The sequence below is a fragment of the Arvicola amphibius genome, chromosome 6, assembly GCF_903992535.2.
Source record: "Arvicola amphibius chromosome 6, mArvAmp1.2, whole genome shotgun sequence".
Classification (NCBI taxonomy): domain Eukaryota; kingdom Metazoa; phylum Chordata; class Mammalia; order Rodentia; family Cricetidae; genus Arvicola; species Arvicola amphibius.
In genome coordinates, this window is record NC_052052.2 from 122,072,527 (window position 1) to 122,094,108 (window position 21,582).

General features: G+C 42.6%; 1 protein-coding gene across 4 annotated transcripts in view; it reads left to right on the plus strand.

Moving 5' to 3' along the window:
• Positions 1-21,582, plus strand: part of Elmo1 (engulfment and cell motility 1) — a 517,917-nt gene that overhangs the window by 346,335 nt on the left and 150,000 nt on the right. For all 4 annotated transcript variants that reach the window (XM_038333241.1, XM_038333243.1, XM_038333242.1 and 1 more), the window contains one exon: positions 19,024-19,160. In XM_038333241.1, the coding sequence (XP_038189169.1) occupies positions 19,024-19,160 (137 nt within the window). The remainder of the gene's footprint in view (positions 1-19,023; positions 19,161-21,582) is intronic.

A 21,582-nucleotide genomic window follows, 5' to 3' on the forward strand; every position in this document is an offset into this window, starting at 1 on the left:
TTAATCATCTCTTTAAAGGCTCTTTCTCCTAACATGGGGCAGGCGGCAGGGGGTAGGGGGAGAGCTTGGAATCTAGCCTATGACTTTCAGGAGCCGCAACTCTGCTCGTGCTATTTTACATCTTGTCTCTCCACTCTCTTAACTCTGTGAGGTGTTGGGAAATTAAACAACTCACCCTCTAAACATAACACCTATTTTATGTCTGAGCAGAGCTATGACTTGGGCCCTCTGAAATCCAGGGCAATTATTCTATACACCCTTGCTCTCCCCAGAACTCTAACTCAGAGTTATGCATGGCCTGTTTGTGCCTTCCCTTTACTGCCCTATGTGTTTGCTCAGCACCACTGAGTACTGGGGGCACCAGTCCTTTCCTGCCCTGGGTGCTGAGCAGGTAATGATGGACTATCCCTCATATGCCCTAAATTCTCCAATATTCCCATCCCTGGTACTGAATCACAGGAAAAATTGCTCTGTAATTTCTCTCTAGATCACATCTCTCCATGCATCCTTAAGTGTGTAGGTCATTGTAGCCTTGCTTCCCAGGAATGGGCATTTGAGCCTTGGATGGGGAATGCTGACTTGCTCAGCAGTCGTAATCCTGTGCCTTACTCTGCCTGCGTGTATCCTAGACACTGGCCTTGTCTCCCTCTCACCAACCATCACTGAAAGGATAAATGTTGCTTTCATAAAGCTCTTTCCTCCTGAACATTTCAGAGCGTTGTGAGCACAAGCCACATATGTGGTGTACCTGTAGATAAGAAGGTGGCAAGTATTTTTTACCCCATTTTCTTAAAGCAGAGACAGAATTCACTGCACACCAGTCCCCTGCAAAGCTGAGCAGCTTGGACTGAGCCAGTCTCTGCTCCACATGTTTTATCCATCAGCTCACTCTGGACAGACAGAACAGATCAGGGACAGAAGCTCATCCTTTACAGAGGATGTGTACATGTTCAGTCAAAGGGCTTCCGGATGACAGTGACCCTAGGATTGTGGAGTCTGAATGCCAGTGGAGTCTGGGATGAGCCTGACTGGGAAATTGCTCTGAAAGAAAATGCACTCGTGAATTTGGTGGACTATAGACCACCTGTCTCCCCATGCAAGTCAAATACCAGTGCTGTCTAAACAGGCCCTCCCTCCCCTGGCTCGGAATCCTTTGTCTGTTCTTCTGTGGTACAGTTGTTCCTGTCCTCTTTGGTTTTGCTTTCTGCGATATTGTTTACCCATGATCAGCAAGGCTCCAAACTTACTAAATTGAAAATTCCACATGCTGAGGTAATGGCACAGTTGGTAGAATGTGTGTCACAAAAACACAAACACCCAGATTCAGATCCCTGGTACCCACATGAAAGCTGAATGAGGTAGAACTCCAACATGGAGCTTGCTTCTTTGCCAGCCTAGCCAATCAGTGAGCTCTAGCCATAATCATTCGCAGCATCCCAGGGCTTCCTCTCTAGAATCTTCCCTTTGCTCCGTGTTTCCTACCTTTGTATGCTATCCAGGCATTAGTCACATAGTAACTGTTTCAGTTGTCAGACTGACTGCCATAGTATCACAGTGCTTGTGCTTCCAGTCACCTTTATTTTCCATAACAATGGTACAAGTCACTAAAGCTGACAATTGGGATGCTTCCTTTAAGTGAAAAATTAATGTCCCTTACTGTATGAGCATGGTTTAATAGTATCAGTGTCCTCAAGTTCCTACAAGGGTCATGGGATGTGTCCCTTGATAATAAGGAGGAGTGTATCCATAGCTTATTATATACTTCATTCTGTTATTTTTCTGCCAATTTCACCTCTGTGGTTAATAACCCCAAAATTTTTTTCTGGAGTGGAAAGAAAGGAATTGATCTCTAGTGTTTTAACTATCATGTTGTTGTGAGGTCTTGAGCCCCTTGAAAGGCATGCAGAGGACTGCTTATGTTGCCCTCTCCAGGGACTCTCTGCTTGACTATTCTGAAGAAGTCTCTTCTTGGCCAAGACTTTGATGTAATAGACAAGAGAGTATGATCCAACCAACCACTTTATCATCAGCTTCTCCAAGAGGAGCAGGTGTCATGCATGGGGGGCAATGAGCTTGTCTTTACCTCCTGCAAACTTCCCCCTTGGATGGACACAGCACAATGCCAACAGCCAGGTACTGACCTCCCGGGAGGAGGCTGAGCATCATTTCTTGGCTCAGGCTTCCAAATGTCTCTGCTGCTTCAATACAAGGTGCTTTAAATAGCGATGCTTGTTGAAAATAAGTGCTGCCAATTCTCCAGCTGCCTCTGTGTTTCCCTCTCCCTTGCTCCCTGGGATGTTTTTCATGATGCCAATAAAGCCTGAAAAACATGGCTAATGGAGAGGAAAGAAGAGCATGCTCTTTTTGTCATTCGAATGAACCATGAGTCATCCTTTCTGACTCACCTTGAACACACAAATGCAGCCAATCAGCAGGGAGCAGCCTACTGGGATGTTTCTCTAGTGACTCATGCAATCCTGGACCGAGGAGCCTGCAGCAAGCCAAACAAGTCTATTTTTGAATATGGGAGGGAGCTTTCCTAGGACAGCATGGTGGTGAGGCCTACACACTTGCTGGCTTATTTTAAGTCAGGCCCTAAAATGTGTGGGCATGGTCTCCACAGAGTCTTCTCTGGTGGTTAGGTTTGGGTTTTTTCTATGTTTGAAGGGGGTGTTTAATGATTAACCAGCACTAACAGAAAAGGAGTACTCTAGGACAATATGTCCACTCGAGGAGATGAAGAACTTCCTAATGTAGGGACTTTGTTGACTTTGCTACACTGGACAGAAGGCCACTTCGAGTCTAACTCTGCGCATGCCTTTAATCCCATCAGGGTATGGCACGAAGGCAGGTGGATTACTATGAGTTTGAGGCCAGCCTGGTCTACATAAAGAGTTCCAAGCTAGCCAGAGCTACTTAGTGAGACCATGCCTCAATCAAGCAAAGCACAAAAGAATTTAACCTTTCTCATGGGCGTCCTGTGAGAACTGAATAATAACTGTAAAAAAAAAAAAAAGCGCCAAGAACAGAGACTGGTATATACGACAGTCTACATAATTATGTGATGAAAATCCAATGGTTTGATTAGGTCAGTTTTCTTAATCTTCCTTAATCTGTATTAACCTTGCATTAAAGGAGACACATTTTGTGTCATCTTTATTAGGCAAATGAACAAACTGACAGTTCCTGAAATTGAGAGTCCAGGATTTGTCAATTTTTCCAAGCTAATCTAACACAGTAAGATTCGAAAATGCAGCGCTGTGTTCCCACATCCAAGCACTGTAATTTCAAAAGCCACCTGAGATAGAGAGGTGAATCTTCAGTAAAATAATCAAAGGATTTTTGTTTAGTTTTGGTTTTCTTAAGCAGTAGCCTAGGCTGCCTCAGAATTCACTATATATAGTCCAGGTTAGCATGGAATTTAGTACTTCTACCTCAGACGGTGAGTGCATCCACTTGGTTTAATAATTATTTATTTAGTTAGTATTAAACCATTTCAGATAAACAACTTAAGGAACCTTAACCTTTTTCCCATGGTAGAAGCTCTCTCACTCGTTTTGTGGTTCAGTCAGGACTCTGATCCCATGTGACCCTTAAACCCTGTCTCCTGTTATTTCTGGTCAGTGAGCTGAGTGAGTACCTAGTTTTTGTTACTATTCTAAAACATGCTAATCAGAGTTAACATAGAGGAGGAAAGAGTTTATTTGCTTTCCAATCCCAGGTTATAGTCTACCATTAAGGGAAATCAAGGCAGAAACTTACAGGCGGCAGCCCTGCTTACTCTTCACACTGCATTCGTTACCTCAAACTAGTGAACTCACCGTATAGTCATGAGCAAAGCAGGAGACATGGAGGAGAATGGCTTAGGATCAGCTAGGTTTCCTAGACAGCTCAGGACCACGTGCCTAGGAGTGGTGCCACCTACGGTGGGCCCTCCTACACCATCAACAATCAAGACAATATCCAATAGACATGTCCTCAGGCCAGTCTGCACTAGGTAGTTTCTCAGTTGAGAGTTTCCTCGCAGATGACTCCAGGTTCTATCAATTGACAGTTAAAGTTGACCAGGGCAATGAGCGCCTTCTCATTGCCTTAGACAACAGGACTGAGACCAGTGGCACCCCTTGGAATTGTTACGAAGTTGGAAGGAAATCTTTGTAAGAAAGCAATTCCTGGTCCCTGTGTTCCCAGGCAGCCTTCCTACTTGGCCATATCTAAGGCCCTAAGTGCCATGGACTTAAGATTATATACTTTTTAAATTTTTTAGCCAGTTATTATTCTGTCCAGGTGCTAAGAGACCTCTGTTTGCCTGGCTCAAGGCTTCCTCACATGCTCTTTGGCCCACAGAGTGTGGTCCTTATGTGTCCTGTTTAAGGGATTGAGCACAACTGTTTGAGGTAAAAATGTTAGGGATTTAGCTCATTGCTTATTTACTGATATGAATCTCTATCCTCCTGAATCCTACATTGGCGAAAGCATGACTGTCAGTAGATTTGCTCCCTTAAAGTCACCTGTGTCTCCCTTAATTCTGCCCCCTGCGGTTAAAGCACTGGTAACACTACTCAGAAAGCCTTGAAACTGTGTGATAGGAAGAAAAGGACCTGCAGTGAGCACTAAAACCATGCTTCTGTGCAGCCTTGGGGACAGTTACTACGGAAGTCCCCTGCTGCGGATTGATTTGCACAGGTGTGATGCTTCTCTGCATTTTAGAAACATAATCAGATATATTTTCCACTAAAACTGTATAATAAGTTTGCTTCTATCATAATAGTCTTCATTCTTTTTGAGAGGGTCTCTACGGTCTTTAGAATATTCTTTACAATAGTCTTAATTGTTTACTTTCTTGAGGGGTTCTCTACCCTGTTGGTAATATTCTTTGTCTTTTTTTTTGAGGGCACCTCTACAGTGTTTATAATAGTCTTCATTGTCCTTTTTGCGGGATCCAATTTGCAGGATTGCCACAGAATTTATACTACTTTTTTTTTTTTAAGCAATATTCTTCATTGTTCTGTTTTATACTGGCTCCCTACATTGTTTTGAAGGTCAGAGTAAAACAAACTGAACGGAAAGTCTGAGACATAGAGATGGGATAAAGTATGCCAGACAGACACTAGCAACTCCATTGCAAAATACTACTACTAATAAAATAATAATAATAATTCATTGCTGTAAGGAATGGGCATAAAATATACCAAGAGTTGTCAAAACACTGGCCAATTGAATTTAGGAGGTAATTTTTTCCCATTGTTCTTTTTTTAAGCGAACATCTAAGAAAGTTGAGGTTGGGTAGACAGACACTGGGTCATTTTGGAGGATGGACTATTTTAATGCATCCAGAAGAGGTGTCTGATGTGGCACCTTCCTGAGCAAGTCCCCTTCTGTCTGCTGCTCCACTGCAGGAGGGCTGTGATGGAGCTGATTGCACAAAAGCTGCTGGGGAAATGCTTCTTGTCCAGCAAAATAAAGAGCGGCACAATCAGAACCACAGAGAAGAGCAGTGTGAAGCCGGAGGCACGGGAGGATGGGAACCCAGAGAAGGGGTGGGAGTCTGTGTGCTCCTGAAAGGCTGAGCGGGCGGGGGCCACGAAGAGGCCAGACACGACTAAATCACAGTCCTGTTTCTCATTGGCTCGTTGCTTGGAGGGACTCGAGCAGGTGCAGATGATGAAGTCTAGGGTTCAGGGGTGCAGGGCCCACAGCAAAGTGCTGGTCTGGAAGGTGACTAAGACAGTGGGCTTCATGCAGCCGAGCACATGGAGTCACAACTGGGTGGGGTGTTTGATTATATATGTAATACATATATGCATATATATATATATATATATATATATATACACACACACACATACAAACACACACACATATATAAATTGTGATTGACTTTAAGAGCTTACTCACTGGTCAAAAAAAACCCAAAACAACAACAACAACAACAACAACAACAAAAACAGTTACAAGTGGCAGTATGCAGTGGAACATACCTTACTGAGGCCTTTGTATTTCAGTTAGCGACACCTAAAGGTGATCACTGTTAGATCCCATCGGGGAGGCTTTGACTGAGCAGTTACAAGTAGGCACGTGTTAAGAGTGAGCCTTGGCCTGTCACAGTCCTTACATTCAAATGTATCTTAGTCAGAATCCCTTATTTTTCCTCTGTTTTGTCTGCTCCTCAGGTTAGTGCCAAACACTTCAGGTCAGGGGTGATCTAAGTCCTCAGTTGGCCCTACGTGGTACATATAGTCAATGGGATCCATCCTAGCTGAATTTTAATCACCGCCCGCCCCACTGTAATCCTCAAGTGCCCATCTTGCATGGTGATAGATTATTATTTATATCCGCGACAAATTTGATCTCTGACAGTCTCTTTTTAAAAAACAAACTAGATGTGTATTGTGTATAAATGCACACCATTCAAGTGCCTGGGGGTTACGACTGGTTGTGAGTCACAGTGTGGGTGCTCTTAACCACTGCGCCATCTCACCCGCCTCTTAATGTGCCATTTCTCAGGATAAATTTCCTCAAATCATGTTTAAAAGGGGTGTACTGAAGTTTCCTTCTGAATGTGCTCCTCCCTGGCTGCCTTGGACTGTTTACCACCCAACTAGAACATTCTTCTTAATCTGTTATTATCCTTCACGTTCCTCCAGAGAAACAAAACAAAATATGAGGATATATATATATATATATATATATATATATATATATATGCTCATAAGAAAACTTGTATGTATTCATGCATATACAATATTTATATTTATGGGATTTATTATGAGGAATTTGTAGTGGTGTTTCATTTGTATTTTAATAACTAAAACTTCCCTGAAGATTGGAGAGTAAAACAGGCCCACTGATCAGCCTTACAGACTAGGCAGTGGTAACACACACCTTTAATCCCAGTAGCCACATCAGTTGCCATAGAAACCGGGCAGTGCACACCTCTAATCCCAGGTCTGGAGATGATTATAAAATGGGAGGAGACCGTTCTCACTCTCAGTCTCATGGGATACTTGGAGCCAGGATCACCATTTCAGACTGAGGTAGAGGTTAGAGTCAGTGGCTGGCTGTTTTGCTTTTCTGACCTTCAGGTTGAGCCCCAATTTCTCTCTCTGAGTTTTTAGTAATAGTGCATCAGTAAGTAACTGGTAGAGTCACTGGAGACCAAACAGCCTCAGCATGTGCCATATAGGAATAGAAAACCCAGTAAAACTGGTGACATTATTTGATCTCTGTCTGAGGGACTGAGAACTGGAGAGCTGATGTGTCAGGCCCAGTCCTTGACAGAGGAAGCAGAGCTGACATGTCGCAGATCAAGCAGTTGGGTAGGACAAATGGACCCAGGTTCTTCCTATCTCTAAACTTTGTTTTATTAGACCTGGGTAGGTGCCACTGGGTGGATGCCACTGGTGGATGCCACTGGGTGGGCGCCCACCCCCATGAGGTAGGACAAGCTGTTGTATACTCAGCTTGTATATATTCAAATGGTAATTTCCAGAACCACCTCTACAGATCAGGGAAAGTCCATCTAGACCCATAGAATTAAACTTCACACTGATTCCCAAAGCCAGGTGGCTTGTACTTAGCAGACTAAGAATGTTGCACTCTGGTGGGCATTGCAAACTCATAGGATTCATTCTCCTTTCCAGTAAATGCATTTCCTCTACCCCCTTTTCTCCTCGGGCCCAAAAGGTACAGTCTCACACTTGAAAGTCCCCCCAGAAATGATGGTGTCTCCCCCTCCACCTCCAATAGATGAGGTACCAGGGATTCAAATCCTGTTTCCTACTTTTCTTGATCTGAGTTAGCAGACAAAGGACAGGAGCAAGTCATATCAGCATGATCATTTTATAATTACAAGCAAACTCCCAGGGGTCACTCCACTCCTGTTATCAGAAATCTTCATTTCCTGGGATTTCTCTCTATTCACTTTTGGCTAAATAGCTCGCAAGATGACGTTGTCAGTGTTTTGTTATGACTTAACAGAAGAACCGGGGCTGAGTTGTGGGTAGCTGACTCAGTAAGACTTCACCACAACTTAAACCAAAGTTTGGCTCCAAGAAAGTGCCACGCTCTATGCTGTACGTTTTATGTGGCTAGCATGTGCAGAGCACTTAATACATGACAGATGGCCTTCTTTTCCTCGCCTGCTCCTTTCATGTCCTAAATTCACTGAGTGGATATGCAGGTTTCTTACTGGAGGCCCGAGTTCTCCTCCTTCTTTTATTTTTCCATCCATGTACTAGTAGTGTCTTTCCAAAATTACTCTGGTACTGTCATTTTATAAGCCTTTGTATTTGATGGCTTTGGGTCTTCTAAATTTACCATTTGAGCTATATACATTGATTTCTTTATTGAAACTGGTAACAACTAATACTTATGTTTATCATTGTAATGCTTATTTGTGATATCATATGACTCACTTTACATTAATCTCTAACCCTAACAGCTCAGTGAGATCAAAGGTATCTTTTTATTTTAATGAGAAAATTAAGGTCCAGCATGACTAAAGGACACTCAAGGTCATGCTGCTACTCTCTGGGAATACCAGGCTTGGCACCTGCAGTCACTCTGGTCTTCTGTAACGGGTCTCCACATTTGAGACACAGCCTCAGTAGATTTTTGGTGAGGTGGGTGTCTTGATTTTCAACACTAACCCTTGTTTAGTATTTCTTGCCTCTTTTCTCTAAGACCTGGAGAAAGGCCTGGAGGGAAAGCGAACAGTAAAAGCTTAGGTTCACTATTGTGTCTGTCATTGTAGATTTCGTGCTATTTTTAGGCTGGGTAGACGGTAAAAAGGACTACCCAGAGTTCTATCTACTAAAGCCAGCTTCAGGAGCCGTGAAGTGCTGACAGAGTTTAAAGCCTCTGATTCTGTCTAAAATAGCGGGGGCGGGGGTGGTAGCTTCTATATTGGCTGAACTTAGGGAAATGAGGGAACTGCCAGTTCTTTGCCCTGGCTCTCCTCTCCTCACCTCTCCTACCTACAAAAGGTTCTGAACTCTGAGCATCTTCCCACACAGTGTCGCTCTGCAAAACCCAACAGTTAAGGAATACCAGGTCTAAAAATAGAAAACCCAAGGTCTTCTAGGGGACAGCAAGATGATTTTCCGACGAAGGTATACGTATGCATTTGCATCCGAGGATTCATAATGTGTAATCCGGACTTACCGTAGAACCACAGATAGGACTAAGGTGAGTTGCTGTGCCGTGAAAAGCTACTGACATTTTCTGATTGCTCCGGCAATCGTCATAAATTAAAGTCTTTTGAGTGTATAAGACTTCCTCCTCTTCCTTGTAATTTGTAGTTTTACAGTGAAATGCCATATGTGTTAGCCGTATTTATTAATCTTTCAAAGTGCACATTTTCAAAGATCATTGCTAGTCAAATGGCTCACAATGTCATGGTAGAAAAAGTATAATTTCCCCAGTGCTTCTCAAGCCTCTGTCTCCCAGTTGTTCTAAATGAGTCCAAAGACTCTCTTTGCATAACTCAGGTCATGGAGAGCTTTTTAGCGTTTTAAAATTTACATGTGTCTGAGAAAATTACCACGAAAGTGCAAAATTGGTCTATGCTTGCCAGTGTCATCTTGTCATTTCATCTTTAGTTAGCTAATTCTCTTATATTATGGTCTACATTAGCTCATATGAAGAGGTATAAAAAACGTAACTATTTTCTTATGAAGAATAAATACTCACACAGAAAACACTAAGCTTAGCCAGTAAATGTCACTCTGATGCCTTAACACCATAGTAAAATGTGAAAACCATCCGGTCTCTAAAGGAATGGATAAAAGCTGTAAGGTTCATGGCAGATAGTTTCTAAGTTCTCTTAGCTTTCTATGAGCATTAGAGAGTAAAAAAGAAAAATGCACTATCTTACGTGTGCATGCATACGTGTGTGCATGTGTATATGTGGGCATGCATTGTGCGTGGAGGGGGAGTGAGAGCAAGAGTGTTACCTGAGAAGGGAGCTCTGATGAGAGGTATGAGGTTGCATGGTCACGGCAATTTTCGAAAGCGTTCTTCCTGCTCAGAGCTTATTCATTATAGCACAGCAGCCGTCATTTTCTGAGGCCCTCAGGACGAGAGGGCCTCATCTCATATTGTCCAACAGAAATAAGAACACATCTACTTTGGCAGGTGCTGCTGCTTTGGATGACTTCTGTATTCTATGAGTTCTTGTCCCGAAGGCTAATTCCCCATTGTAACCTCACTAAGTGGAACTTTGCAGAAATGGAGGCATTTCTGTGGTTAGGGTTATTGCTTGTTGTTTAGAGAGAGTTCTCCCATGTGAATAGGGTTTTACAGAAACAAATATGGCTTCTTGTCCTAGGATGTAATCTCTCTTTCACACAGACAGTCCCACAGTTTTTCCATCTGTCACCTAGTCAAAGGCCTTAGGGGCAGCAGATGCCCTCAGAACTGTGAGTGGCACTAACATCTCCTTACAGAGCATTGAGCATCCAGCATTTTCTTACAGCAATAGCAAATGGGATGAGAAGGCTGCAGACAAGGTGCTACTTAAGAAAGCCACATTCTTGTTTTCAAAAGCTACATGTGTAGATTATAGCTACTTACAAATGAATTAAATGTCAGCAAATTAGCATTTTGACTTATAACCCTGAAAGTATCTTTATATTCCAAATTGGCCAATGAGTCGATCCTCCCGTATAAACTGGAATCTCACCAAGTTAAAAATAGCGTGCTTAAGAACAATTTGGCTTTTAAAATGTCTTACTATTTTTGTCTCATTGAATGCTTTTCTCTAAATTTCATTTATAAAATCATTGCCTGCTGCTTCAGTTTCTTTCTTCAATAACCCTTGTTGTTTTCCTTAAAAGACAATAGTAAGCTCACCCTTTCTATTTTTTTTTTTAAAATCTCTGAATTAAAGACTTCTCCTGAGACCTAGTACTTCCTTGTGATCATCTACAAACTTTCCTTATTAAGTCGGTAGTCCTAGACATCTACACCAGACTGATGAGGTTAGTAATCCTCTTGACCTAAACTACATAGTCTTCTGGTTACTATTCCCATCCTCTCCTTTACCTGATAAAATGTTCTTTAGGCTCCATTTGAGAGAAGACCGTGGCAGAGATCATGAAAAGACTTTTCTGTGTAACCTGAGTGATAGAGCTAGGATTTGAACCTCAGTAGTTGAATCGAAAGCATCTTTGTGACCCGTCTGTTATCATGAAGTCTTGTGTGTACCACTTTATCTTTCTGACAGCTGTTACCTTCAAGTGTGGCAGATGATTCAGATGGGTTCTGTGATAGCTAATCTTCTTGCCAATGTGTGGCACACCAGGGAAAAGGGAAACCTTAACTGAAGAATTGCCTCCATCCGCATTGGCCTGTAGACATGTCTGTGGGGACATATGGATTGCTATTCCATGTAAGAGGCCCAGCTCACTGTGGGCAGCACCATCCTTAGGCAGGTGAACCTTGGTTGTTTTAGAAACATAGCTGAGCATGCATAAGCCAGATGGCCAGCCAGTAAGCAGTGTTCTCTGGTTTCTGCTTCAAGTTCCTGCCTTGAGTTTCTGCTTTGGCCTTCCTGGATCAACAGACTATAGCCTGTTAAATGAAGTAAACCCTTTCTGCCCCTAAGTTGTTTTAAGTCCTGGTGAACAACAGAAGGCAAACCAGGCCAGGTCCTGATGTCTGCGTTTTGAGTTTTAGAGATAAAACTCTACCACTAATAATATTTATTTTTATTTTTAATGCAGGAAGATCCTTAAAGAGCCCATAGAAGTGATTTAGTTGTATCTCCTATATCCTGTGAAGGACTAACTTGCACCTGATTTGTTGCCTGCCTACTCCTCAGTGAAAAGGCAAGTCTTAAAACATCAGAGGCTGAACTGAACATGGTGGCACACGCTTATATTCCCAGGAGGCTGAGTTAAGACTATGCGTGGATGGCCATCGTGAGGAATTCTGAGGGACCTTACCTCAAACAAGGCAGAATAAAAATCAGACAGGAGTGGAGGATGATGGCAAGATAGGCCTTTCACGGATAGTCTGAAAACGCTGCTCCACAGACAGAAAGAACTCTGCGTTCTCTTCCTGGCTCTCCACTGCAGCATACCTATCTCCATTATTCCATCGGTTTCTGTGTGTGGAGGGCAGATGATGGGAGTACCTCCAAGTAGAAAAATCTCAGAGAAGAGTTCCCGGCCCAGTGTTCCCTCTACACGTGACATTTCACCTCTCAGCTCTCAGTACTCCCCCAGGTTTTAACATAATCAGTAAGAGTGACGGACACCATTCCCTCCATATCTACTGGACCCCAAGGCCTACCCCTCAGATTCTTCTTTCTTTCCCACCTCTAGCATTGCTAGAGTCTCCATGCAGCTATGGAATGTCACTGGTGACAATGGGATAGCAAAGAATGTGCACCAAGTTCTTCAGCATGTACTTGATAGAAATGATTTAATTTAATGCTTTTGAACATCTCATATGATTGCATTTCACAGTTGATGTGACGTGCTCCCGGAGCCTAATTATCTAAGGATATACAGCATGCAAAGAAACATCAAATTTGATGTTTGTATACAAATATGTTTGACCATAACCCTTGTATTTACCGCCTACCGCTCCCCTTGTACTGCCACATAATCTTAGGAATGTGTTTTCTTAAGTTACTGTCTGTGGGCTTTCTGAACTTCTACTTTCTGTATCAGTAGCTAAGTATCTAAGCATAGTAAAGCAAAGCAAAATAATAACAACAAAAATCCAAACCCCCAGAACAATGATTTAAGCAAAGAATTCCAGAAAACAAGTTTGGGTTGTTGTAGTATCTTCACAGTAGCACCAAGAGCTCTTTCCAACTATCTAGGATACAGCCCTCATTTTTAGGCTGACAAAGTGGTGGAACCACAGTCATCATCCTAGATTCCCTACATGAATGGGTTAAATAGGAAATCAGGAGTAAAGGAGCATAAGCAAATCAAGCCTTCCCCTATAAGATCCTTTCCTGGAAACTCTACTGAGCAATTTCTACTTTTTTGTCACTGGTTATGATTTGTTCATGTGACTTCTCTTTGTTAAAAGAGAAGCTGAAAATGGTATTTTATAGCCACCTGGAAGGTTATCAAGCTCAAAATTGGGTTTCTGTTTACATGAACCTGAAGTTATAAGGCTCTTGAAATACATCAATCACATGAATTCATCCTTCACTGATGACTACCTGGGGGTGGCTTGGTATGTGGTAGACACCAAGAGTATCTTTACATACCAGAAGTTTAGTACTAAGTTGATTTTCTTGTATCCAGGAGAGCTGTCAGGATGAAACTTGACCCAGACCCAAAGAAAAGAGAAGAAAGGCTCAGAAAACAGTGTCCCTGGTAACCAGACCTCTTCTTGGACCATCAGTAGCACAGGAATCATAGCCCTGAAATGTGCTTTAAACATTTAAAGTTGACCCCTTGAAAGATTTTACTTTGTAAATATGTGATAAATGAAAAAGTTAGTGCTTTAGATTTATGTTTGGGAGGTTCAGCAGAAGCAGTTAACCAACAAACCCAACTAAGAACATAGAGCACAATAGAACAGCAGTGGTTGGCTTTGGAGTTATTTCTACCCAAGTTTTAATCCTAGAAACACAATTTGTGGGTATAGTGGTCTGAATGAGAATAGCTCCTATTACACTCATATATTTGAATGCTTAGTCCTCAGAATGTAGAACTATTTTGGAAGGATTAGGAGGTGTGGCTTTGTTGGAGGAGGTGTGTCACTGGGGGTAGGCTTTGAGGTTTCAATAGCCCAAGCCATTCCTAATTAGTTTTACCCACTCCAGTGTGGATCAGGATGTTCACTCTCAGCTGCTCCAGCACCATGCTTACCTGCCTGCTGTCAAGCTCCCCAGAATGACCATCTAGACCTACTGTCTGAAACTGTAAGCCCCCATTCAACTCTGCCTTTTAAGTGCCTTGGTTATTGTGTTTTGTCATGGCATCAGAAAAGTAACTAAGATACTATACAACTTGAAAAGTCATCTCACCTTTCTGAATCTCTTATTTTCTTTAAAAGAGGAAACAATGGAAAGGAAAAAAGAAACTAATACACCCCCCCCATGTGTTTGTAAATAAGCGACTCTAACTTAGACAAAACCACCGTACAGTGTGTGGCTCACAGTGGTAGAATTGCTGGCTTTATTGCTATGATGACAAGGCCATGTGTTCTCAACCAGCAAGCAGTAACTGTGCATTTTCTAGAAGCTCCATTGCATTGCAGGTCATGATCTTAGTTCTTGTTGAAGGAGAAATACAGGAGGTCCAGGAACATGCAGGGAGAAATTAATTTTCTAAGCAGCAACCACCAGGAAATTCCCTGTGCTCTTGATGTCAGTGAAGGCTAGAAGCCTACAGTTAGGTCAGTTAAATTGTAGGTTTCAAATGCTTACTTAGAGCCACCTAAAAAAGCTCATGATGGAAGGTTGCATTTCTATAACTTTTACCTTCCTTCAGTATAAAATGAAGATACCCATAATGCCCACCTTCCAGGTTGTTACTTAGATAGTACCTGTGGTGCCGAGCACATAACGTTGATCCAATAAATACTGCCCATTATTATGAGCTTCCTTTCCTCTCTCTCCATCCAAGTAAAAATGGGGCTCCTGAGTTTTGGAGCTGCCTCAGTTCCAGTAATGCTGTAAAATTTTAACTAGGGCATAAAGTACACATATAATCATACTAGGTCCAAAAATGATACTGTGATAATGTGATTAATAATGAGTTCTTGGGTGGTAATAGCATCTTAAGTTGCTTCCGTAGACTTGTAAATTTCATGGGCTCCAGTGCTCATGAAAGTGAGACTGACGGCTCATGGCCCAGGGCATCAAGCTGCATGGTCGGCCTGTATTGGTGTTCCACACTCCCTGAATAGCTTTGTGTCTCAGGTCAAAGCTTCACATTTGCTGGTGCCTCTCTGGGGTGGAGTGACTGTATTTGTGTTTTCTTGCTTTTCATTGCTGGGATGTGAGCAAACATGACAGGAGAATAGAGGAAAGACTTTGGAATGGTGTGCTGGCATATGAGGCTTGCTGTCATGAGCAGCACCTCTCTTTATATTAACTTTTATCTTTTCCAGGGCATTTTTTAAATGAGATGTGGTATGTGATACTTTCTTAATCCTAGAAAGAAGACAAAGTGAGTTTTGATTTCTACATTTTAGTTAAGATGATATGGGCTAAGAAATGGAAAGTGACTTTGCCCTGCTTGGCATGGGCTGAACATGGATCCAGATCTTTGCTTCTGGGTCCTTTCTGCATGACTGCATTGCAGGTAACCTCTGTCCTTCTGCTGTCTGATGGACAATGACATTTGCTTATCTGCATATCAAGTTGTCCTTTCAGAAGTGGGGAGCTGTACAAATACACCCAGTTGCTGCTGCTTTAGATGGGCAGATGTATAGAATCATTATACTCATAAGGCCTGTGGATGGATATTGTGGCTCATAACAACTGCCGGAGCATAACATCCTCTCTGGAGGAGTGTCAGAGGTCACTGGCTGTGGCCTGTACCAGAAAGGGGTTGTACCCGAAGTGAATGGATGTTCACATGCATGGCAAGCAGCTTGACTCTCTGCAGGAAAAGTTCTCTGCAGTAAGCTCTGTTCTTGACCTGCCCAGTCTCTCCCCTCTGGACACTCCACGTGGAGTCTGTTTTCTTCTTGGCACATTTATAGAAGTCTTCCAGAATATCCGTTTCCTATATCCTACTGGAGGTTTTGATTCATCTTCTACATCTACTCCATCATCCAGACCAGTATGTTTTATTTATAGTAGGCAATGAATTTTTTTAATTTTCCTGGTGAGACATGTCCTCCACAGTGACTGGGAATGACTGGACCACTTTTGACTTGGGGGCCTGTGAGAGGCCCCCCTCAAGGAGTTTCCTGGTAGTATCGGGTTGCCTTGTCTGTTTTTTGTTGACCTACATTCATTGGTTCAGTGTCGCCTTTACCATACCTCCTACATTTACCTGAAGGCTGAGTTCTCCTATTTTTGCCATTCTCAGAGGAGACATTATTCCTAGGAATTTCTTGTCTACAGTCGCTTCTCAGATGTTCTATTCTACCACAATTAAAACATTTGGTATTTTGATGTCTCCTTAAACCATTGGAAATTGCTTCTCCTACCCAAGCTTCAGTACTACAGTGAGGTGTCTTAACATTCATTGTATGCAAGATCCATTCATCCATTGGTGCTGATCTGACCTTTCAAGGCCCAAGGATCTTTTTGCATTCTAAGCTGGCAATCTCAAAAGCCAAAGATTCAATTAGTACATGTTTTGGGTCTGTTACTTCTATTTATACAGCCTTAATTAATCTTTGTAAAAAGTCACTAAAGGGTTTTCTCTGACCCTGTTTAACCCTAATATATGATTTAATTCTCATTTCTGGTTCCTGAATCCTGTCCCAAGCATTTAAAGCAGTTGTGCTACATAGGGACAAGGTGTATTCATCGTGAAGAGCCTGATCCTGAGGATCAGAGTAATCTCCCTCACCCAGAATTTGATCTTGGGAAATCCGAAGTCCTTTTGCATTTTCCTGTTGCTCTAAAATTTTTGCTTCTTCTCTCCAATAACACTTTCAAAGCAGCTGAGGTCCATATTCTAGGACAGCTGAAATTAAATGAATCCAATCTTGTGTCTTTGCCTTCTTACTTGAAGCTCACATTTTGACCATTTTTCTAATGAAGGATGAATGTATTCCATAAGATACAATTACTTCTTTAATTTCCTTTAGATCAGTCATACATATGGGATCCAATGTATATTCTTTGGCTACCTTAGGATATTTGGTGCCAGATGCTCTTTCTGATGATATAACTGGAAAGGCAGGTAGAACTATGGGAAAGCTATCCCGGAGTTTGGTACATACTGATGAGGCTACATTTTGTCTTTGTTCCTTTTGTCCCTGGTCACCAAATTTTATAAATTTCTCAATCTTTTCAAATCTTTTTTACCACTGCCTATTGCAAAGTCTTGATTTCCTGTCCAGTGTTCTGTTTTAATGATCTCATTGAGAATTCCAAGGTGTGAAGTCTGTCCAGTAAAGATAATGTCTCATCCTTGGACATAATTTTATAACATGCATATTACCTTCCTGGAGAGACATTCTATCAGTCAATTTATGATAACCATTTGTCAGAGTCTGATTAATACATTTAACAATATGAATTCTCTCAGACAATATCTTAGCACCTTCTGTAGGAGGGAAACCATATAAATCTTGCATAACATCATACATGGTATAAGTAAAAAAGCTATTGAATTCTTGGATTGTTAAATTGTCTGTCATCTTGCCCTTGGAGTAGGTTTAGTAACTGTTACCTGCCAAAAGGTGTTGCAGGATACTTGTAACCACATGGCCTGTATGAATCAGATTTTAGCTTTAAATACTGAAAAATATGCTCAAATTAAAAACAATTATTCAGTGTAAATCACAGACTGTATGCTTCGTGGAAGTCCCTAACTGGTCTGCAGCCACACGAGCACAAAGAGAGCAAAAAGCAATGCCAAACAGAGACACCTGGGGAAGGCTGTGTCCTGCCTGAGCTTCTGCAAGCGCTGGAAAAAAATGGACCCAGAAGCCAGCCTTGCAGTCACGGGTGGCCAAGGTGCCTGAGGACTTGGAGCAGCTTTGAGGCATTTAATGAGAAAATACGAAGGACCGTGGCTAGCGGCTACTCGCAGGCGCTGCATGAGAATACTATTCCCAAATGAACAGGGGAGCCTGACTATGGCTTGCTAGAGCCCCACGATTCAGCACCAACCATAGAAGTTAGTTTGATTCAGGAAATAACCAGGCTAGCTAAAATATAAAGCAATTAATATTTTTATTTATTATAGGGGGGAAAACTCATGAAAGAGGAATGGGAAGTCCAAGCTCAGCTGTGCTGCAAGGGAACCACACGAGAGAGAGAGAGAGAGAGAGAGAGAGAGAGCGAGCACCTGGGCCATGCATTGTTTTTCTCTGGGTCCCAGAAAGCCACACCCTAACTTGGTCCCACCTCTTAAAGATAATTGTTTGGCAAAGGTTCCCCATCGTGTGTGTGTGTGTTTAAATCTTGGATTTTTTGTTTCTGTTTTCGTTTTTGTTTTTGGTGGAACTGGTTGCAAAGCTGAGTTCCCCAAACTCCACAATATCCTTTTCCATGACACAGGTACTGATTTCCTTTTCTGGCCTTCATGGGCACCAGACACTCATGGACAGGCTACTTACATGCATGTAGGTGAAGCATTTAACACATCAAAACAATAATTTTTTTGTTTTTCAAAGGACTATTAAAGTGCAAGGTTGGAAGATTGCTGGGAGGTGAAAAGGGGCCTGGAGTGCAGGTCTGAGGGGAGAGAGGGAGGGAGGAAGCAGGCCTGGATCTTTCCCAAGGAAGATCCCTAGACTTGGGCTTCGAAATAGTCCTAACTAATTTCCTGGCTGTCTGTGAGAACTGGACGTTGCAGCATTCAGAGCATTCGGGTTGCTTTGACCTCCAGCCATCTGTGCCTGGCCTGTAAAGTTAAATGGTCAGTGGCATCAGATGGCGAATGATCACATATAGTCCCCGCTCGCGGCCATAAGAGGGGAAAAAATGTCCCCTGGAGAAATAATCATAGATGCTGTTTTCAAAGTTGGAATTAATTGTATGTTCAGGAAAGCCCATCTTCTGCCTGTTATCCTATTAGGGTGATAAAAAACATTGTGCCTCAGAAAACAGTTGGAATAGTTTCTCAAAGGTCACCTATCCCAGCGCTCCTGGAACAAAGCCTTTGGGGTCACAATCTGGGGTGGATGAGCAACTGACATTTTACAGTCAAAATATGTGCCTAAGAATAGTTCTGAAACCCTGGCCTTCAGCTTTTAAGGGCGGGAGCGGCCCTTTGGTGCCTTTTCAAAGGTCCTTTTCTCCGTGGCTGTGTAATCAAAGGTATGTCCCTTTGTCTCTGTGGACACCTGATGTGGGTTGACTCCACATTCGGCTATCGTAAAATGTTTGCCTTTGTTCGCTTTTCTTTCCTCCAGCTAGCGAGACCTGCAATGACTTCCACCCGATGTTCTTCACCCACGACAGAGCCTTTGAGGAGTTCTTCTGCATCTGTATCCAGCTCCTGAACAAGACATGGAAGGAAATGAGGGCAACTTCTGAAGACTTCAACAAGGTAAAGTGGCTGGGGTAGCCTGGTGTGCGTCGTGTCGTCGGACGGGTTTGGAGCTCATGCCTCCGACGTGGTATATACTGTGTTTCCTCAGCTGTGCATGGAGGTGGTCGCCAAGGGAAGAGAAGGAAAGGGTTGTGGTTTTAAATTGTACCAAAAATGGAAGCAGCCCCTATCTATCTATCTATCTATCTATCTATCTATCTATCTATCTATCTATCTATCTATCTATCTGTTAGGAGCAGCCTTGGCCCCTTGTCTAAGGAAGGCCACCAACAGAGATACTTTCTGGAGAAACTTTGTCACAGTGATTTGATTCTTTGTGGTTTTGGTACAGATGCCCATGTCACTGGTGTAAGGTTATTAGGGAACCTATGTAGAAGACAAGTACAGAGCCAACACAACCAGATAGGCAATGCCTTGAACATTGGTGTCATTGTGTAGTGTGAAGGTCTTAAGATCATCTGCCTTCTATGTCCAAGTAAGAATTCTTGCTATAGTAGAGGAGCTCTCTCTCTCAGGAAACAGGGTTACATGTACCATTTCTTGGTTTAGAGTATTTGGTTATTCAAATGAAGATGTTGTGGAACCTTTAGACATTTTTATTAGGTGTATTTGTTGTGCAGGTGTGTGTGCAGAGGACAGCTTGCAGAAGCCAGTTCTTTCCTTTCACCGTGCTGGTTCCAGGCCTTGACCTCAGGTCCTTAAGCTTGGTGGCAGGCGCCTTTACCTGCTGAGCCATCTCACCAGGACTCGTTTCCTTGTTCTTCTGGTGCCATTACTTTCAAGAGTATGCTTTTCCTTTTCCATTTCCATGGGTGTGAGAATGTTCATTAAATTTCTTGGTTAACTTGCAGGCATTAGAAATAGACCCCCTGCTTTTAGGGACAAAGAACATCTTTATCCATCAATCGACATGTATAATAGTGAAGTCATGGGTAATTAGGATGAGTTTGGGGGTCTGTACAGGTATAGTTTAGCCTATAAAACTTGTAACTTGCTTCTAAATAAGGCTCTGACTCATTACCCAAGCCCACCCTCCTGGTTCTAGATCGTAACCGTCTCTAAGAGGCTAAGGATTTGGTGCCCCACTTCTGTAGCCTTGGTGCATATATCATATCTAAATTACAACTGCACTTGCCTTCCTGAATGTATGTCACATCCATTTTGTTTCGTTCGCAAGTTCTGTGAGCCACTACAGCTTAAAAAAGAAAAGAAAAGCAGGAAAAGAGCTTTAGCCTCAGTCAGGCACTGACCTGCCCGTCTTCCTGAGTGTAGTCATCTCACCCGTGGGGTATTTTCCTCTGTGGTGTCTACCATCTTTCCTTTGTACCTTGTACTGGTTGCTGAAATCTGGTCATGCCAATGTGCCCCACATTGAGTGCTGATCTGCAGGCTTCAGCTCAGAGTCACCGTGGATGTGATCAGCACTGCCTGAGCAGGCATGGTTCAGAGAGGACTGGGGAGGAAAAGAGCCATTAGTTCACAGGCAATCATAGCCACAGCCTCTTCCGTGTACTTCACTTGATTATGAGAGACTCTGCCATTCAGGTGCAAATCGCCCCAGAGAAAGAAGGCCTTCTACAGTCGGAAAAGACGTCAATCACAGCCTTTCAAAGTGGCTGGGCCACTCTGCCCTGGTTCAGTGTGACTTCATATGCTGGGGTGGACAGCTATCGAGCCTCGGCTTTAAATGCTGGAACATTCACTCCTCCAGGGGACGGCAGCCTCACCGTCGTATATTATAACACTGATTTAAGAATGAGTGTCAGAGAAGGGTCAAGATGGGAAAGACTTTTAATTTTCAGTCATGCTTTTTTTCCTGCTTATTTTGGGACAGCTTATCAAATATAGATATATAAATGCATACCTAGATTTATTGAAATACAAATAGACTGATACGTAGGTATATATAGTAAATAGCATATGTATTCATTTTCTATTGCTACTACAGCAGATGACTACAGAATTGGTAGTTTAAGCAATACAAATTTCTTATCTGACTGTCCTATAATTCAGAAGCTAACGGTGTCTCATTGGGCGACAGTCACAGCTTCCACAGAGCTCTGTTTCTGTCTGGCGATTCTAGAAGAGAACTTGTTGCCTCGCGTTCTTTAGCTCCTAGAGGCTGCTGTATCCCTTGGTTTGCATCCTGCTTTTCCCTCACCAAAGCCAATAGCTGTGGGTCCAGTCCTCTCTGATGCCATCCCATCCCTGATGTCATCTTTAAGAATACATCTTTTGGATTGTATGGAATGTGGGCAATCAAGTATAATAACCGCTCTGTCTTAAGGTTGTTGAAGTTGTTACCTGTAATCTAAGTCATACTTTGACATGTAGCACACAGTCACAAGTCTTGGGGATTAAAACATGGGCATCCTTGGAGGGTGTGTTTCTCTCCATCGTAGTCTATATTTTATTTGTG